The 17,199-nt window shown below is 43.9% G+C and overlaps 1 protein-coding gene across 1 annotated transcript in view; it reads left to right on the top strand.

The window, feature by feature from the left end:
• LOC144763170 (amine sulfotransferase-like) overlaps positions 1 to 17,199 on the top strand; it is a 596,057-nt gene that overhangs the window by 364,697 nt on the left and 214,161 nt on the right. Inside the window, exon 4 of the mRNA XM_078648510.1 lies at positions 259 to 385. Coding sequence (XP_078504636.1) covers positions 259 to 385 — 127 coding nt within the window. The remainder of the gene's footprint in view (positions 1 to 258; positions 386 to 17,199) is intronic.

The raw sequence follows: 17,199 nt of genomic DNA, 5'->3' as shown, positions 1-17,199 counted from the left end.
GGTGATTCCGACGAAGAAAGGTCTCTTATTCTCACTAATTACACATTTTAAAATGCATATATTTAGAAGCATGATCAAGGGCCTTGAGGCTTGAAACGCGTCATGATGGCAGGTGTTGGAGGAGTTTAATAAATACTTCCACTGATGCACTAAAAACGTGGTTCATGCTCAGTCACTAACATAGGTGGCATAAGAATGCGAGTTTGCACGATATGTAGAAGTACGTGTACACAGCTAATGCTATGTTTATTTTAACAGGTCATTTATATACACAGAAATCCAAAGGATATCATGACTTCCCTTCATCATTTTAGCAGAATACTGGTTGCAATGGACGAACTTGATACTTTTGAAGATACCATGGATCGTTTTCTTGCAGGAAATGGTAATTTTTCATTTTCCTCCCATGATAGAATGCATTTTTTTATTACGAGCTTTTGCCTCAGAATTGTTTTGATAATATGATGTAATGGACCCTAATGTACCTATTCTTCACATTGAATATAGCCTAAGCTTCAATTGAAAAAATAAATGGAAAAAGTCATAAAAAAAAGCTGCTTTCAAGCAAAAAATTTGATTTCTCAAAAATGGGATATCACAGAATCATAGAAGCATGGTATGTGTCCCAATAGAGATTAAACGGATAGATGGTGACAGGAAGAAACTCACAAACATGTGAAGTGTTTTGGGACTACTTATTTTTATTTCACCATTCAAAATATTAGATAGCACACAAAGAGCCCGATGTAGGTCACCAAATACCGGTCGGTAACGGCCGAATTCGGCCGTTACCGACTGGTATTTAGGATTTGGCATGTAGGGGCCAACATTTTACAGAATCGGTAAATTTACCGATTCAGTAAATTTACTGATTCTGTAAAATACCGAATCGGTATTTTTACCGATTCGGTAAATCCCAGATGTAGGTGACACTCCTAAGAGTGCCACAGGCCCTTAAGAGTCGGTATTTTACCACCCAATCCTATTGGGTGGTAAAATACCGAATTCAGGTGTGCATGCACATCTGTGCATGTACACCTGTGCCATGTGACACACAGACATGCCCTTAGGGCATGTCTGTGTGCAACATGTCACACATGCCTGTATTTGGGGTGCTAGAGGGTGTCAAAGCAGGATTCGGTATTTACCGATTCGGTAATTACCGAATCGGTATTTCCCATTGATTCCTATGGGCTTCACAGCCCATAGGAATCAATAGGAAATACCGATAAATACCGAATGTTAACGATTCGGTATTTCTGTTTTAAAAATACCTACATCTCCCACCTTCATATTTACCGATTCATAAATACCGAATGGGTAAAATTCTGTATTTATGAGTCGGTAAATGTACCTCACCTACATCTGGCCCTAGGTACTTTTTTGGATAGGGCAATTAGGCACTTAGCTCCTGGTTGAGTCCTCTAGTGTTCAATTAATGGTCAGTTTACCAGTAATAATACCATTACTGTCACCAATTATTGACATATTTAGAGTGTGCCTAGCAAAGGGGGGTTCAACAGTTAACATCCATTATTATTATCCCTCGTATCCGAATTCTTACTGCTGCATCCAATAGCTGCCAGAAATATTGTCTAACATTATTTGCTCAGCCAGTGTTCTTGCAACATATGCATGGAGTCATTGTCTTGGGGCTAAGTTACTATAGCACAATGAGTTCTGGCCATTTAGTAGATGTAGATGTTTTTTTCTTTTGATGAACTTTACTGTGAGTGAGTCTTCCTTCCTGTGTGTCACCTACGATGATTTCATGGTAAATGGAATGAGTGTGTTTACCACCAGTGTCTGCCTCTTAAAATATGACCATTGCAGTGCAGCTCAGGTAAGGGGGACTGAGATGGTTACACGTGAACATGTGCAGACTGAATGTGTGAGACTGCCATTGTACACAACCCAGTAGTTGTGCACAGGTAGCCAGGAGCATAAGCGACCTTGTCTGGGTAGGTGCGGACCTCAGTAGTCCTAATAGTATTAATGGATATTCATAGATAGGTAAGAAGAGTTTAGTGGCGAATCTATAGTGTTTCACTGTATTACACACAAAATTTAAATCTGCTTAAAAGGGCATTTGTGCTCTCCTCACGACTTAACAGTCCCATGAGTTGTCAAATTAGGGTGAAACATGCACGCCGAGTCTACATATGCAGGTCCCAATATCATTTTTTTTATATTTTAAGTGCCATCAAAAATGTTCATATTTCTTTGGCTCGGGTCATAATTAGGTTTGTCCCCCTGCTAGACAAAGTTAATTACTCTGCTCCCCAGTAGAGGAAACAAAGCCCTCCCCACACAAAAGGAGCAATTATCGGTGAGATAGGAAGGATGGGGTGGGGTGGAAAATCTGCTAACTAACTTTCATACTGCACCGAGGTTGGGAGATTCCATTTCCACTGAATAAAGAAGGAAGCCCAGACATTTGGAGCCAACACTGGAGGGGCTTCCCTTTGAAGTTTTAAAGTAAAGGTATCTGACAGTGAGCTCCACACATTGAAAACTTGAAGGTGCCAAATGGGATTGTCCCTGAATGCTATGCAGGAGGGATGGGACAGGGGTGGAGGGGTGATGTGGCATTCTAGGATTAGCTAGGGATGCCTGGCTTTTAGCACTTCCCATCCATAGTTACACACTCCTGCACAAGACAGAGACGGGGAACAAGACCCTGGACCTGGAAGATGGTGACAGCAAAAATTTGGACACTGGAAGGAAAAGGCACTTGATGACCTCCTAGGGATAACTGGCCAAGTATGGTGAAGGATGTCGTCCTAAAGACTGTGTTATCTGAACTTCAGGTAGCAGCTGGTGGCAATGCCCAGCCCGAAGTCCAATAAGATAGGTAATGTGAGGTCAGACCCCAAGGCGAAGGCAGGAAAACACACCTGTCAGGAATTGTTGCTCTGAGGCCTTAGGGGATTACTGCCCTGTGCACCTAGGTGTACTTGCCGTTGGGGCTGACTTGAGGCCTCTTGATATCCTGGTGTCAATCATTCAATCAATAAAAGGATTTATAAGGCGCAGCCAATCACCCATGAGAGTTTCATGGTGCTTGAGTTGCTAACTACATAGTGGTGATCTGTTCATTCAGTTGCAATGAGGGAAAAACAAGGAGACAGCCATGCAAACGATGGAAAAGCAAGGAGGAGGTATTAAAAAAATGGGCGAGAAAGCAAAGAGAAAGCAGTGAAAATGAGAGAAAAGCAAGGAGAAGGCACTCAAAAAACAGGAGAATTAGCAGGGGAAAGCAGTGGTAAGTGAGGGGAAATTAAGGAGAAGGCACTCAAAAAAACAGGAAAAAGAAAGGAGAAAGCAGTGTAAGTGAAGGAAAAGGAGAAGAATGTACTAAAAAACAGAGGAAAAGCATGGCGAAAGCAGTTAAAGTGAGGGAAAAGCAAAAAGAAGGCATTCAAGAAATGGGGGAATAAGCAAGGTGGATGCAGTGAAAAAGCAAGGGGAGTAACTAGAAAAGCAAGGGGATGAAGCGAGTGGAAAGTAGTGAAAACACTCAAGAAATGGGTGAAAAAGCAAAGACAAAGCAGTGAAAATGAGGGAAAACGAAGGAGAGGGCCCCCAAAAATGGGGGAGGAAAGCAAGGAGAAGACAGGAGCAATATCGATGTAGAAGCACAGGGAGAGTAAGGCCTCGGGCCTGCTCAATAGGGTTACGCTGCAGCCTCCATTAAATAGCTCCTGGGAGGGGTGCTGGGAGGTGGGGGGAGGAGACAGGCGGGCGCAGGGAAGGAAAAAGAGGAGAAGACACTCAAAAATGGGAAAAGGAATGAGAAAGTAAAAAAACAGATGGAAAAGCAAGGTGAAGGCCCTCAAAAAGCAGAAGAATGCTAGAAAATATAGGAAAAAGCAAGGAGACAGCAGTGAAAATTAGGCAAGTACAGGAAGAATACACTCAAATAAAGGGTGGAAAAGCATGGCGGAAGCAGTGAAACAAGGGAAAAACAAGGAGAAGGCAGGACCAAGAGCAATGCAGCATCACCAGGAAAGCTGTGCTTGGGGTCTTCCTGCCAGTGATTTGCCTGGTGGTGCATCCCCCAGTGTGATGGTGCAGAATTAGGGTGCGCCTGCTGTGTCACTACCAGGTGGCCAGGTGAAGCCTATGTTGAGTGAAAGGATTGTGTGCATCAGCCTGGAATAGTGCTAGACACATCTTACTGGGACTGTCGCTCTGAGTTTTCAGAAGGTGCAAACCGAATTTGCCAGGCAGAATTCTGCAAAGTTCTATGAGAAATTGGGTTATTGGTTGGGTGGGGGGTGTTAACACTTCTCAAGCAACAACCACAATCATTGTAAGGAGGAAACACATAAGTTGCTAAATTAACTTGTGCTTACGCTCTGGTTGCTTGGCACAAAACTAGTCAGGCTCAACTTAGAGGCAATGTGTAAATTATTTATTTGGTACACCATCAGTATTAAAGTGTAAACACAGCACAGGAAAACTCCCAGACTATTTTGAGAACTAGAGTAAAATTGTAATTAATACATTGAGACCAAAATGACAATTAAAAGAAGAACCGGAGATATGCAATTTCAAAGATTTAGATTAAAATTGCGTATTAAAGCATTGCAGTCATTTGGCCATTCTTGACAGGGTGAAGTCACACGTTGACCCTGACCCCAATGGAGCACAGGTCAGATACAGAGACCAGTTTAGACCCCCTGAAAAAACGTACCTTCTCAAAGTCCAGAGTGAAGAGTCCAATTGGCGATGGGGAGGCCGTGAGGAGCAGGGAGAGTCACAGATGGTCGTCGATGTCCTGCGAAGAGCAGGTCAGGCATAATGGATGGTTGTCACTGTAGCACTAAGATCCTGCCATGTGTCCTCGGTTGTCATTGCTGGGAGCTTTGTGTTAGCGGTCTCCATGAGCTGTCGATACCTTAGTGAAAAGTCCAGGCCTTGCTATACCTATTGTCGCTGGCAGTCACTGTAGCGTGAAGAGTTGGGTGCTTTGCATTGACAGTCGTCACAGGCTGGAAGAATGGGCCCGTTCTCAGTCACAATTTGCCCAAAACTTCAGGATTTCTCCCTTTTCTTCAGAGAAGTGTACTATGATGCCAGTCAAGGGCCCAGGACCTGGAGAGGTTCCTCTTAGGGATGAGGTGTTGTTCGGATAAGAAATTACCTTAAAAAAATTTAAAGACAAGAGCGTTTGACAAAACAGGAACTAGTTGATTTAGTTAAATGTAGTGGCTTGGAGAGTATCGACAGAGTAGCATCTGAAAGAAAGTCACTGCCTCTTCTAAAGTTTTGGCCAACCATTTGTACCGTTCGTGAGGTACAACGGCATTCTTGGCCTAGTCATAAACAACAAGTGAAACCATCTGATAAGGGGGACACAGGTGTCTCTTTACTTCGGGAAAGCTAGTGTGGGCCAGTATGTATGTGTCCAGATGTCCGGTGCGGTGAGCATGTGATCACTACTTGTGGTGTGTATACAGTGTACTGATTGCCTGAGTGTTCCTAACTTTATGTGTTATCTATCTTTGTGGTATTTTGGGATTGCGTGCCTTTGGCCAATCGTATTTTATTGGGGTCAATTTCCTCAGACCTGTTTGTGGTGTAACTTGCCAGCTGAGGGATCGATCAGGGTTTTCCCTGGGTGCGCATTTGTCTTTGGGCTAAGTATAACCCCAACTGTGACCTGTAAATCGGTAGGCTTGGGTTTGGGTCGAAGGGCCTGTCTGACCACGTATCTGTGATTCGGGGTTGATGGGGAGGTCACCTTGGGTGAATCCAACACCAATAATTAGAGTTTGTTAAAATGTGTACAATTAACATGGCGATTTTACCGACATCCTCAGTATTGTGTTTACAGTTGTCATGGCGTACACCCATATTGTCGTTACTGATATTGACATTGTTTTGCATGTATAGATAGTGACATACATTGACATAGTTTCTACTGGTTTCAACATTTTAATGCGTTCAAAGATTATGGCATACATTGATTTTGTTTCTACTAGTATCGACATTGTTCTGCAAGCACATTTTTTGGCTTCCATCGACCATGCATTTATTGATATTGCCTGCATATATCATGGTGTGTAATGACATCGTATTCACGGATATTAACAGAGGGACTCACTATAGAAGGGCTAAGGTAGGTCCAGCTGCAGGTCAAGTTGTAGCAGTTCAGCTGAATAGTTTCAGAGAGGACTCTGGAGCTCGTTCTGTGCCTGCAGTTCAGAACAGGAGGTCCGCAAGCTGACCCTTGGAGTCACTCAGGTAGCTTGTAATGAACAGGAGGTCCAGTTTCCTTCTTGGAGAGCAGGGCCGGCCTCCGGCAGCAGGGAAGTCCTTCTTCTCTAGTGTCACCAGGTCAAGGAGTGTACTGAAGCATTGGCATCAGTATCCAACATTTCTACCTGGTGCCAGCTTTTAAGTGGGAGAACCTTCTAGACTTCCTCCCACATTTGGTTCTGGAATTTCCTTCCTTCCCCTTTCCTGGGTCCAAGGGGTCTGGGGTTATAATAGTATGAAGTCAAATTCTTTGTGAGTGTGCTGAGGCAGCACATTTGAAATGTCATTGGAGGCAGAGAAAAGCTCTGCCCCTCCCATCCTGTCAGGATGGCCCAGCCTGTCAACATCTAGTGCCCCTTTGTATCACTGTCTGGGTGGAATACACAAAGGACAACTGCCAACTACACCCAGTCATATGACCCAGGATACAGCCACCAAATGGTTAGGACTAGACAATGACAACTTTTTAAAAGTGACATTTACAGAATTGTGAATTTAAAACCTGCTTTACCATCAAAGAGGATTGTAAATGCTAATTCTTTAGAGATCTTACATTTCACTTATTAACTATAAAAAGGTAACCCAATGTTATCATATGAGACAGTAGGCCTCACAGTAGTGAAAAATTAATTGAGGATTTTTTTCACCACCAGGACATGTACAACTTAAAAGTATGAGTCAAACTTTTTAAATACACCGCAAACTTCCTTATGGGTTATTTAGAGCCTACCTGAGGGGTGACTTATAGCATTAGAAAGGAAGATTTAGACCCGGCAAAAGGTTTAATCTGCCAAGTAAAAAAGTGGTTTAAAACTGCACAACAGGCTGTAATTGTAGGCCTGAGGCATGTTTTAAAGGGCCACTTTGGGGTGGGTGGCACAATAAGTACTGCAGGCCCACTAGAAGCCTGTAATTTGAAGGCCCTCAGGTATATGCAGTACCACTTTTCTAGGGACTTATAAGTAAATTAAATTTGCCAATTGGGTGTAAGCCAATGTTATCATTTTATGCTGTGAACACAAGCACTTCAGCACTGGTTTGCAGTGGTAAAGTGCACAAAGTCCTAAACACCAACAAAAACTGTTAAAAAAACTGAGTGGTGAAGCCAAAAGGTTTGAGGATGACCCTTCAGATTGGGCTAAGTCCAACAGATGCACTATATGTGTATCGATTTGAGGATGAATACCCAAAGGTTAATTTATCAAGTTTTCTGGATTTGTTCACTTGGGGATCATCAGTCTTCCTAAGACTGAGAGGGGTTTGAGAGTTCCTAGGATGGGAGACAAGAATCCTGTTCTCCTGGAGTACAAGGAGATCTAGGTTCCTGGGTGGTTCAAATGGGTGGAGCTGCTGAAAGGAGAGAATTCCAGTTCTTCCTTGGGGAGACATTAGCATTCCTAAGACTCTGTAGGGCCTACGGCGCTTGGGGAGAGCTTCCAAGAGGAAAGGAATTCTGGCTCTCCTGTGGTAGACCTGAGCCTTTCTATGACCCAGAGGAGTTTGAAGGTCCTTGGGGTCTGGGAATGAAGCTTGGCAACATGTAGTGCAGGAGGATTTAAGTTTCCTGGGTGGTTCCCATGTGGAGCTGCCTGATGGGAGTCTGCTGCAGGTTTGCCAGACAGGGGAACTGAGCTCTCCTGACACCACCAGTGTAGAGGTGAGTGATTTTAGCATGTCCTGGATTTGTGAGTGGGTTGTTTTTTTCTTTACAGAAGGCAGTCATCCCTCAAGGGAGGTGGCAGCTATAGACCTCAGTGTAACTGCTGTAGGTAAGGGTCAGAGATCCTGTGAGAGGCCTGTAGCTGCATCTTGAGTGTAGTAACCCTGATAAGTGAGGGTACTGGATTGTGTATTCTCCAAAGGGAAACAGTCAGTGACCCATGGGGCAGGTTTCTGACCTGTCTGTGTTGATGGCTTCAGTACTGAGTCACAGAGCTGGTGCCAGGAAATTTGTGGTGGCTCAGTGTTGCTTGGCCCAGAGCAAGGATGGGCATACATCCGCTAAGGCCATGTAGGTGTTTAGTCTCCTAGATGCATCTGGACTAGAACCAAAGAGGTTTGTGTGCAGTCTAGGTGTCCTGTGGAGCAAGGTATCCTGCTGGTTGGGCTTCGTGGGTGGTCTTAGTCTCAGATGCAAGTGTAAGATATCTGTGGCAGTGGACAACTGACAAATGGTGCGTCTGTTCAGATCCTGTTGCCCCTTGTCAGTGCTGGCTGACTAGGCAAGAGTAAACATGAGCAATGGCTAGTTCATCTTGTAGTTTCAGCTGGAGTATGTAGTAAAATGGGTGCACCCATATTTTTTGCTTTTGATCACCTGACCTTTAGACCATTACTAGGGGTGTGTCTCTCTACTTCAGTGCCCTTGCATACTTATGTAGGGTACAGAAGGGTATGGGCTGTGCTGCAGGGCAGTGCATACCCTTTGGTGCCCTTACATAAGTATGTAAGGGCACCGAGGGGTATCCACTCCAGTGCATACCACTCAGACCCTTACATACTTATGTAAGGGTACTGAGGGATATACACTACAGTGCAATGCATACCCCTCAGTGCCCTTACATACTTATATAAGGCACCGAGGGGTATGCACTGCAGTGTATGCCACTCAGTGCCCTTAAATACTTATGTAAGTGACTGAGGCATATGCACTGCTGTGCAGTGGTTTAAAAAGGTCTGAAAGAGGCTGCAGTCCCTCGATTTTTAAAAACCACTGCAGATTAAACTTTATCTGCAGTGGTTTTAAATACAGAGGGACTTCTCCCTCTTCCAGCACAGTTAAATTAAAAACCACTGCAGATATATTTTGCAGCTGGAGTGGCAGAAACTAATCAGTAATTCTGTGTTACAAGAGTAACAAGGAATTACCAAATTCTTCCTATTCTGCCAGCGGAATTAAAACTCCCCCTAATCCTATTATTAACCCCTGAACAAGGGGGAGACCGAGAACAAGGATCTTGACCTGGAAAGCAGTAACAGCAGAATTATGGATGACTGGAAGGAGAAGCCACCTGATGCCCTCCTAAGGACTCTGTCTTCACCTGTTCCCAACACTAGATGGGCCAGTGGCTTTAGCCCCTTTATGACCAGATGGGGAAATATTTGCACTCCACAGATAATTCAAGTGCTCTACAACACAGTCAGGATGCTCTGGGTCTTGTGGGCAGAAGGGTGCTCTGCTGGCTAGAAGCAGAAGGGCTGCACAAGAAGCCTCCACCAGCAGCAGAGGAGCTCCAGGAAGGACGAAAGGAGAAGGCTTCAGGATGTACTTTCCTAATATTACCCCGGGGAAGGCCAGTGCCTGGTGGTCGCCTCAACTTTAATTAACCGTTTTTTGGGCAGAGGGTGTGTGTGTCAAAACCCTCCCCAGAGCATAATTTGGACCTCGGTAACCCATATCCTAAGTGCCTAATGTGAAGTGGAAATGTCCCAGGGACCCCATCCCCTGGGACATGGTAGCAGAGGCCAATGACACGTGCATTACCTGCACCAGTGCCAGTGTCTGTGGGGACAAAGCCCCCATCAGAGGAGACCTCCACACTGCTCTTTCCTCTTGGTGGAAGTCAAAAATATGCTGCATTTGCTCACACTCGAGGCGGGAGCCATTTAAGACTTTGCTTGCTCACGCCAGAGGAGGGAGTTGGAAACCGTAATAACGACTCCTGCGTCATATGAGGAATGTATATGAAAAGCTGTCTGAAGTGGTGAGGGCCTTGGGGTTCCCCAATTTCTCTGTATGAAGTACACATATGGGTGTCCTGGGTGGGACCAATCTAAAAAAAAAAAGTGAAAAGAAAACAGCAACAAAGAAAATGAGCCACTACTAAAATGTTCTCCCTCTGGCCTGTAGTGCTCCATAATTCTCTGTGCGGGTTAGTTGGCATGTTGCTTATTGTTCTTTGTGGTGCCCCAAGGAGATGCAGGGGTACAACCAACATTATTTTCTAGAATTGCCTGTGCTGTAGAGTTCAGAAGCTCTCTTCAAAGGGCAGTTCTAAATTTAACATAAGTTGTTATGGCCATTGATGATATTACCCCCTGGAAAGGCGTGCATTATTCCAAGATACTCCCTAAGGCTGTAGCTTTGGCCTCCCATCTTGGGAGAGCAGGGACTCCTAGTGTTCAGTGGTATGGCTGTGTTTCATTTAGGCTCATGAGAATAAAGAAAGACTCTAGGCACATAGAATTTTGACTTTTCATGGATGAATTAAAGTTGTATTGACAACTGTGTTGATGAACAGTGCAATGCTCATTGATAGTGAATGCATTTAGACATGATTACTGAATCTATTGGTTTTAATGGTGAATCCTATATCTGATTATGTCCTTATATTTTAATGAAGTGATCCCTTCACAAATCCAATAGGGTTGTCTTATATTTTAATGTGGGGATCCCTTGGCAAAACTAGCAGCCTTGCCTTATAGTTCAATGTGGTGACCCCTTGATAAAGCTTATGCAAGAAAGGGGACCCCCTCTAAGGAAAAGTAATTTGAGGTCAGGGAGAAGAGGGGAAAATCAAAACATACAATCAAAGACTCCCTCAAGACCTATATTTCTTTCATCACAATAGAACTAAATTCAGCATGGGCTCAACAGCAATGTAGTCATCTCAACAAGACTAACAAAATAGAATTCATTTTATCATAGTTGTTTATTTAACTTCTTTTTGACATTGAAGATATATGTATCAAAAGTTTTCATTGTGTTTTCTTTTATTTTACGTAAAACTTTTTTATATGTGTTTACACAGGGCTCACATACTGCAAAACGAATAACCCGATTTCTTACAGTTACCATTGCATATATAATGAGTTGCTGCACAATGCATATGAATTGCTTAGTATTCATTCATTTAAGCTTTAGCAGCAGTGCCATTTTTCTGGAATTCTTTCGAACTTTACAAATGTGTGTGTGTGTGTTTGTGTGTGTCTGCCTGTATGTACTAATCTGCAGAGCTTTGATATGTTCAGGTTAGATATTTATTTTGTATGACATGTTGGGCCCATAGAGATGCACCTCTTTCCTCCCTCAGTCCTATGGGTACTTGTTACACCATGTTAGCACAGGGCCTGGCCACTTCCTTGAGTACAGTGCTAGTGATAATACCTTTAAAATTCCCTAACTTTTCAGTAGACCCCATCAGGAACTTGTCCTCCCTCTTTTGTCAGCCACATATCTCACCTCCCTAAAGCATATGACCTGTTCAGGGTGATAAGAATCTAGGCCCAGTCAGAGTGTTTTTGGCCCATAGTGTTGGCTCTGGAACTTGGGCTCAAGGCATTGAACATTTGTGCCCAAAGCCACCTAGAATGCACTTCTGCAGGCCCAAAGAGGATTCCTCTCCTCAGGCAGGATAAACCGATCAGACTGAGTCCTAGTAGGTCCAGGGTTTAATTCCCTGGACCTTGGCTCCATTTTCTAACCCATTGTCTCAAAAAGTGCCCAGGACAGATTTCTGCAGGTATGTATAAATCTCTTCTCTAGTAGCGGCGAACAGCTCGAACTAGGTCCCTGGTCAGACCTCTGGCAGACCCCTTTTCCCGGGGTCAGTTTGCCAGTTTGTGGTGTCATAAAGTACACAGGATGGGGTTCTGAAGACCAGGTGAAAGCTCCTCTTTTCTGGCAGTTTTAATACATTTGACCGTGTCACCGGTCAGAGGTCTGATCTGGCCTGCTTTGTAGTACCCTGGTCCTGGGGTTTGTTTGCCATCGCATGGTGTTACAAGTGTCCAAGACTTGGTTTTATGGTCTTGGGAAGGGCTTCCTTGCTCTGCAGGGTCGAAAGCTCTGACCACGTCCCTGCTCAGAGCTCTTGTCTGGTTTGGCATGCAGTTCCTAGACCTTGGGCCCCATTCACCAACCCACAGAGTTTGAAAGTTCTAAGGACTGGGGTTTGCACACCCATGGAGTCTCCCTTGATCTGTCAGGGTTCAAAGGTTTGACTGGGCCACTGATCAAAGATCTAGAAGGCCCAGGTCCCTTGTTTTTGGGACTCTACTTGCTAGCCTGCAGGGTCAGAAAGTCACAAGGATGGGTTTATGCAGGTACGGGGAGGGCACCTTTGCTCCAGCAGGGAGAACATCTCTAAATAGGCCCCAGTCAGAGCTTTGTGAGGCTGTGCATGCTAGACTGTGAAAATGAACTGGTGCCTGTGCTCCATTTGATGATCCAAGGTGGTCTTTACACTCATTGCAGCATTCAAGACGATTGAAATGAACTCACCATGTCCAAAGGTTCCCCACTTCAGCAGACTTGAAAGCTCTGACAGTTCCTGATTACAGCTTCAGCAGGCCAGGGTGTGTGCCCTTGATCCTGAGCCCCATTTTATCCCCCTGGCACAGCACAGGGGCCGAAGGTGGTGTTACATAGACCAAGAGAGGGTTTGTCTCCTTTAGACAACTTAAAACGCTCTAACAGGTCCTGGACACAGTTCCAGCTGGACAGAGGTACATTCTCTTGAGTTGGGGATCCATTCTCTAGCCCATTAAGTCGCACAGTGTCCAGGACTAGGTTCCCCAGTCCTGGGAAGGTTTCTCCAGCTCCAGTAGAGTTGAAAGCTCTAATCAGCTGCTAGTCTGAGTATGTTTGGCCCTGACTGGTGCTTGTGACAGGGGCCGAGCTTGGGCTCTATTTTCTTACCCTGCAGGGAGAGCGACTCTGGGCACTTCCAGGGTAAAATGTTCAATCAATCAATCAATCATGCCATTTGTATAGCGCACTACTCACCCGGGAGGGTCTCAAGGCGCTTGGGGGGAGGGGTATGCTACTGCTCGAACAGCCAGGTCTTGATTGTTTCCTGAAGGCGAGATGGTCCTGGGTCAGCCGAAGGTGGATGGGGAGGGAGTTCCAAGTCTTGGCAGCCAGGTAAGAGAAGGATCTTCCTCCGGCGGTGGCTCTTCGGATGCGTGGTACGGCTGCGAGGGCGAGGCTGGTGGACCGTAGCTGGCGGGTGGGCGTGTAGAAGGTCAGGCGGTCGTTGAGGTACTTGGGGCCCAGGTCGTGGAGAGACTTGTGTGCGTGGGTGAGGAGCCGGAACGTGATCCTCTTGTCGATGGGGAGCCAGTGCAGGTTCCTCAGGTGGCTGGAGATGTGGCTGCGTCGGGGCACATCCAGGATGACCCTGTCAAACCCTTGGGACATTGTTCATGCGCCAGCATTCCAATGCTGCACACAACAGTGTTCGTTATTAGAAGACTGCAGCCAGAACTCCAGCTGGTCCCTAGATCCTAATGCCAAGACTCCAGTTACCATCCTGGGGTGCACTTTCTTCCCCAGGCTACCTCCTTAGTGCACTCAGAATGTCCCATTCTTCGCCTACTGGAATGTGTGATACAACCAGCCACCAGTCTTTAAGGTGGGCTATTAAGTCCTCTGTTATGGTAAAAACAGAAATCCTTGTTACCTTTACTGTCAAGCACTAACCTCCTAGGATGTGTGCATTTATTTTACACCAAAACCAATCTCGGCTTACCTGGCACCTTGATGACTCTAGATGACCTTGGACTGAGCACATATGATGGTGGTAATTATATTTGGATGCCTGTCCTATCATGTTTGGCTGGTACTTTCTGTGCCTACCATGGTGACTATGGATACCAGGAAATCAAGGTTTGATTCTTGATAGGAGCCTGAGAAACAGTCACAACATCCAAGAAAAGCACCAGGAGTACAAATGATCAACTCATGAATTTGGAAGGTAGGGACAAAAATAACACTATAGTACTCTTTCAAAACAATATTGAAATTGGTGTTCTTCGAATCAGTTTGCAATGATTCATTGGAATGCAATTCCTGTGCCATCAGCCATCATATTTCCATCTCCAATAGTCTATATTAAAGTTACTGCAGTTGAAAGGTTTTAAGATGGATCTTGAAATTGAGCCCACCGTCCAACTTGAGGTTAGGTATTGCCTGTGCCAGCCCCTGTCTGTCAAGAAACACCACAGGGCCTTGACTCGACTCAGTAAGGCTGAGTCCATATAACTAAAAACGTAACGGTTGCCAGTACTGAGCTATACTCAAAAATTATTTATTAATAGACCATACAAATGAAACATAAAGGTCCACGTTTTTGCTCCACCATTAATTGGTTTATTTCACAATTAAGCAGGAATTGATTTATCACAAGTGTTTTGTGCTTGTGTATTCATTATAATACAAATAGACAAATTATGTACACTAATTACAAAACATGTTCACAGGACACCTATACCCACTGAATATACACCAACATACGTACCCCTCACAAATGTGGCCAAACACTAGTATCACACACTCTCACAACATCCATACAACATACCAGCGCGGGTCAGGCTCACTGTTGCGTAACCCACAAACTGGTAGTAAATGTTCTTAATCCCAACGTCAAACAGCACTAAATCAAATACATTCCTAATGAAGTGTAGACATGATTCAACGTAATCACAATTATCTACAACAACAATCTGAATCATTAACTATAAACAATTTATATGAAATTTGTTTGACACGGGATAAGCAAGGTCGACGCTTTTCGGGGTTCTCCTCAGGACCACAATATTCTTATTTCTTCAATGAACCAATCAAACCCTTGGGACATTGTTCATGCGCCAGCATTCCAATGCTGCACACAACAGTGTACAACAAACTATGTACTGATGGGGAAATGATATAGGGCCGAATTGGACAAATTCAAGTAGGATATAGAGAGACTCAGTGAACTTCATCCTAGTGAGCTGTTTTTTCTGTTGGGGGATTAAAATCATAAATTGGACCCACGAAGGGTCGACCTAGGAGTAAAGAGATATTGAGTGCATATAAGATAAAGGATGCCAGCTTCCCCAATGTTGTACTGCAGCACAAGATATGGCCTTAGGGAAATAGTTGGGGTCTAAGGGGATAGTTTGTTTGAATGGAAGGATAGTGGCAGAACTTCCGGCAAGGTGAATATTTAAGAGGGGACAGCAAAAGACAGACAGACAGTCCAATAGATTATATATTTATGCATGCCTGGAATTTTGATATAGTAAGAAACTTTGAGGTGTCCCAAGTTGAGGGAAGTTATCATTTCTCCCTAAAACTTGAATTAGAAGGGGGTGAAAAGTGACCAGGAGTAAAAAGGCTCCCTGTCCAAGTGGATAACCCGAGACGCCTCACTACGAGAATGTTAGAAGAATGTATGGAAAAGCTATTAATATTCCAACAGAGCCAAAGACTAAGTAGGGCCAAAAGTAAAAATTTAGGGTGGTATGAAACATTTATTAGACACGTTTTGCAGTGTTTAAGAGCTGAAGTAAAATAGAAGAAAAATAGTGGAAATAGCAACCAGAGACCCCAGAGGAAAGGAAATGATGGTTGAACAAATTAATTTCAGAAACTAAAATCACAGATTAGAAAAGGAGAAAGAAGCCTTAAGTTAAGATCTGATTTGAGAAATGTTAACGGCCTCCAGAAGATAAAGAAACAATATAAAATGTTAATTAGAGATCAAAAAAAGAAACCATATGGAGAAATGTTGGTGTAATCTCCTGGAAGCAATAGAAATTAAAAACTCAAAAAAGTTCTGGAAATTAATCCAGTATGGCTCTGGTAGGACACAGGGGACAATGAATTGTGTGGTGCCAGAAGAGGCCTGGGAAAAGTATCTGGAAAAATATATGGGGTAAGGGGAGAATCTGTAGTTAGGAGGGTCAATTCTTGGAATGATAAAAATGAAGTTAGGAGTGCTTGATTCACGACAACCAAAATTAAAAGCATCATAGGGAACTTAAATTTAACTAGGGCAACAGGAACAGATAATCTGCCAGCTGTAAATATAAAGACCCGACCAGACTGATGGGCAGAATTATTTTCCCAAATGTTTAATGATATACTTGAGATGGGACAGATACCAGAAAGCTCGAGAGGGGTGATTATTAGACCTATCCACAAACAAGGAGATATAAATGGCCCTAAGAAATATAGGTTAATACATTTGTTGGACAGAGGAGAATAGGTGTTTTTAAAAATGTTATTGGAACAGTTAAAAGACTGGGCAGAATTAAACCATAATATGACCCCAGAGCAGAGGTGCTTTTAGGAAAGGCACTTTACTGTTGATCATTGTTTTGCCTTTTGATGCATCGTGCAGGAGTGGGTGGAAATGAGTGGCAGTCTACACTGCTGATTCATTGACCTCCAGTCAGCCTTCGATCTGGCGGACCCCAAAAGTCTATGGGATACTTTATCAAGGTGGGAAACCAAAGTATCTTCTTGCTGTAGTCCAGGAGCTACATAGCTATAACTAGGTGTAAGGTATTGTGGACACCGGCTGAGACAGGGGTGTGTCCTCGCTCCACTACTCTTTCATTTATTTATAGTTGATCTGCCAGCAATCTTGGGTGAAGCCAAAGGTGTCAGCCCCAAAATGGATGGTAAACATGTGGCTTGTCTCCTTTATGCAGTCCTTGTAATTGTAGACCAGACAGGTATAGGTCTACAAAGAAAACTGGACAAATGTAGGGAAAACTGCAAACACAAAAGATTGGTAGTGAATATGGAAGAAACTAAAGTATTATGCTTTGGTAATAAAGCAACCAAGTTCAACTGGTACCTAGGCCCCACTAAACTGGAGACAGTAAAGGAATAGTTATTATTCAGGGGTCTGGTTTGAAAAGTCACTACAATGGGGCGTCCATCTGGAATCTCTGTGAGGAAGGACTCTTACTTCAGTTAGTGGCCTGAAGAAACGTAATAAGGATTATTGGGAGATGCCAGATACATCTGCTCTTAATGCCTTTGTAGCCATGATACCACAGCAATTCCAATATGGAAGTCAACTGTTATATCTAAGTGGTAAAAATAGATGGACTATTGAAGAGGGTAAATGCCTAATATACTTATGGGCTGATTCCGATGTTCGGAAACTGTTCCGGACAAATCGGTCTCGGAATAATTTCCAAATTAATTGTGTT

This window comes from Lissotriton helveticus, chromosome 6 (assembly GCF_964261635.1).
Source record: "Lissotriton helveticus chromosome 6, aLisHel1.1, whole genome shotgun sequence".
Taxonomy (NCBI): Eukaryota; Metazoa; Chordata; class Amphibia; order Caudata; family Salamandridae; genus Lissotriton; species Lissotriton helveticus.
The sequence above is the reverse complement of the archived record's forward strand: the minus strand, read 5'-3'. Positions and strand labels throughout refer to the sequence as shown.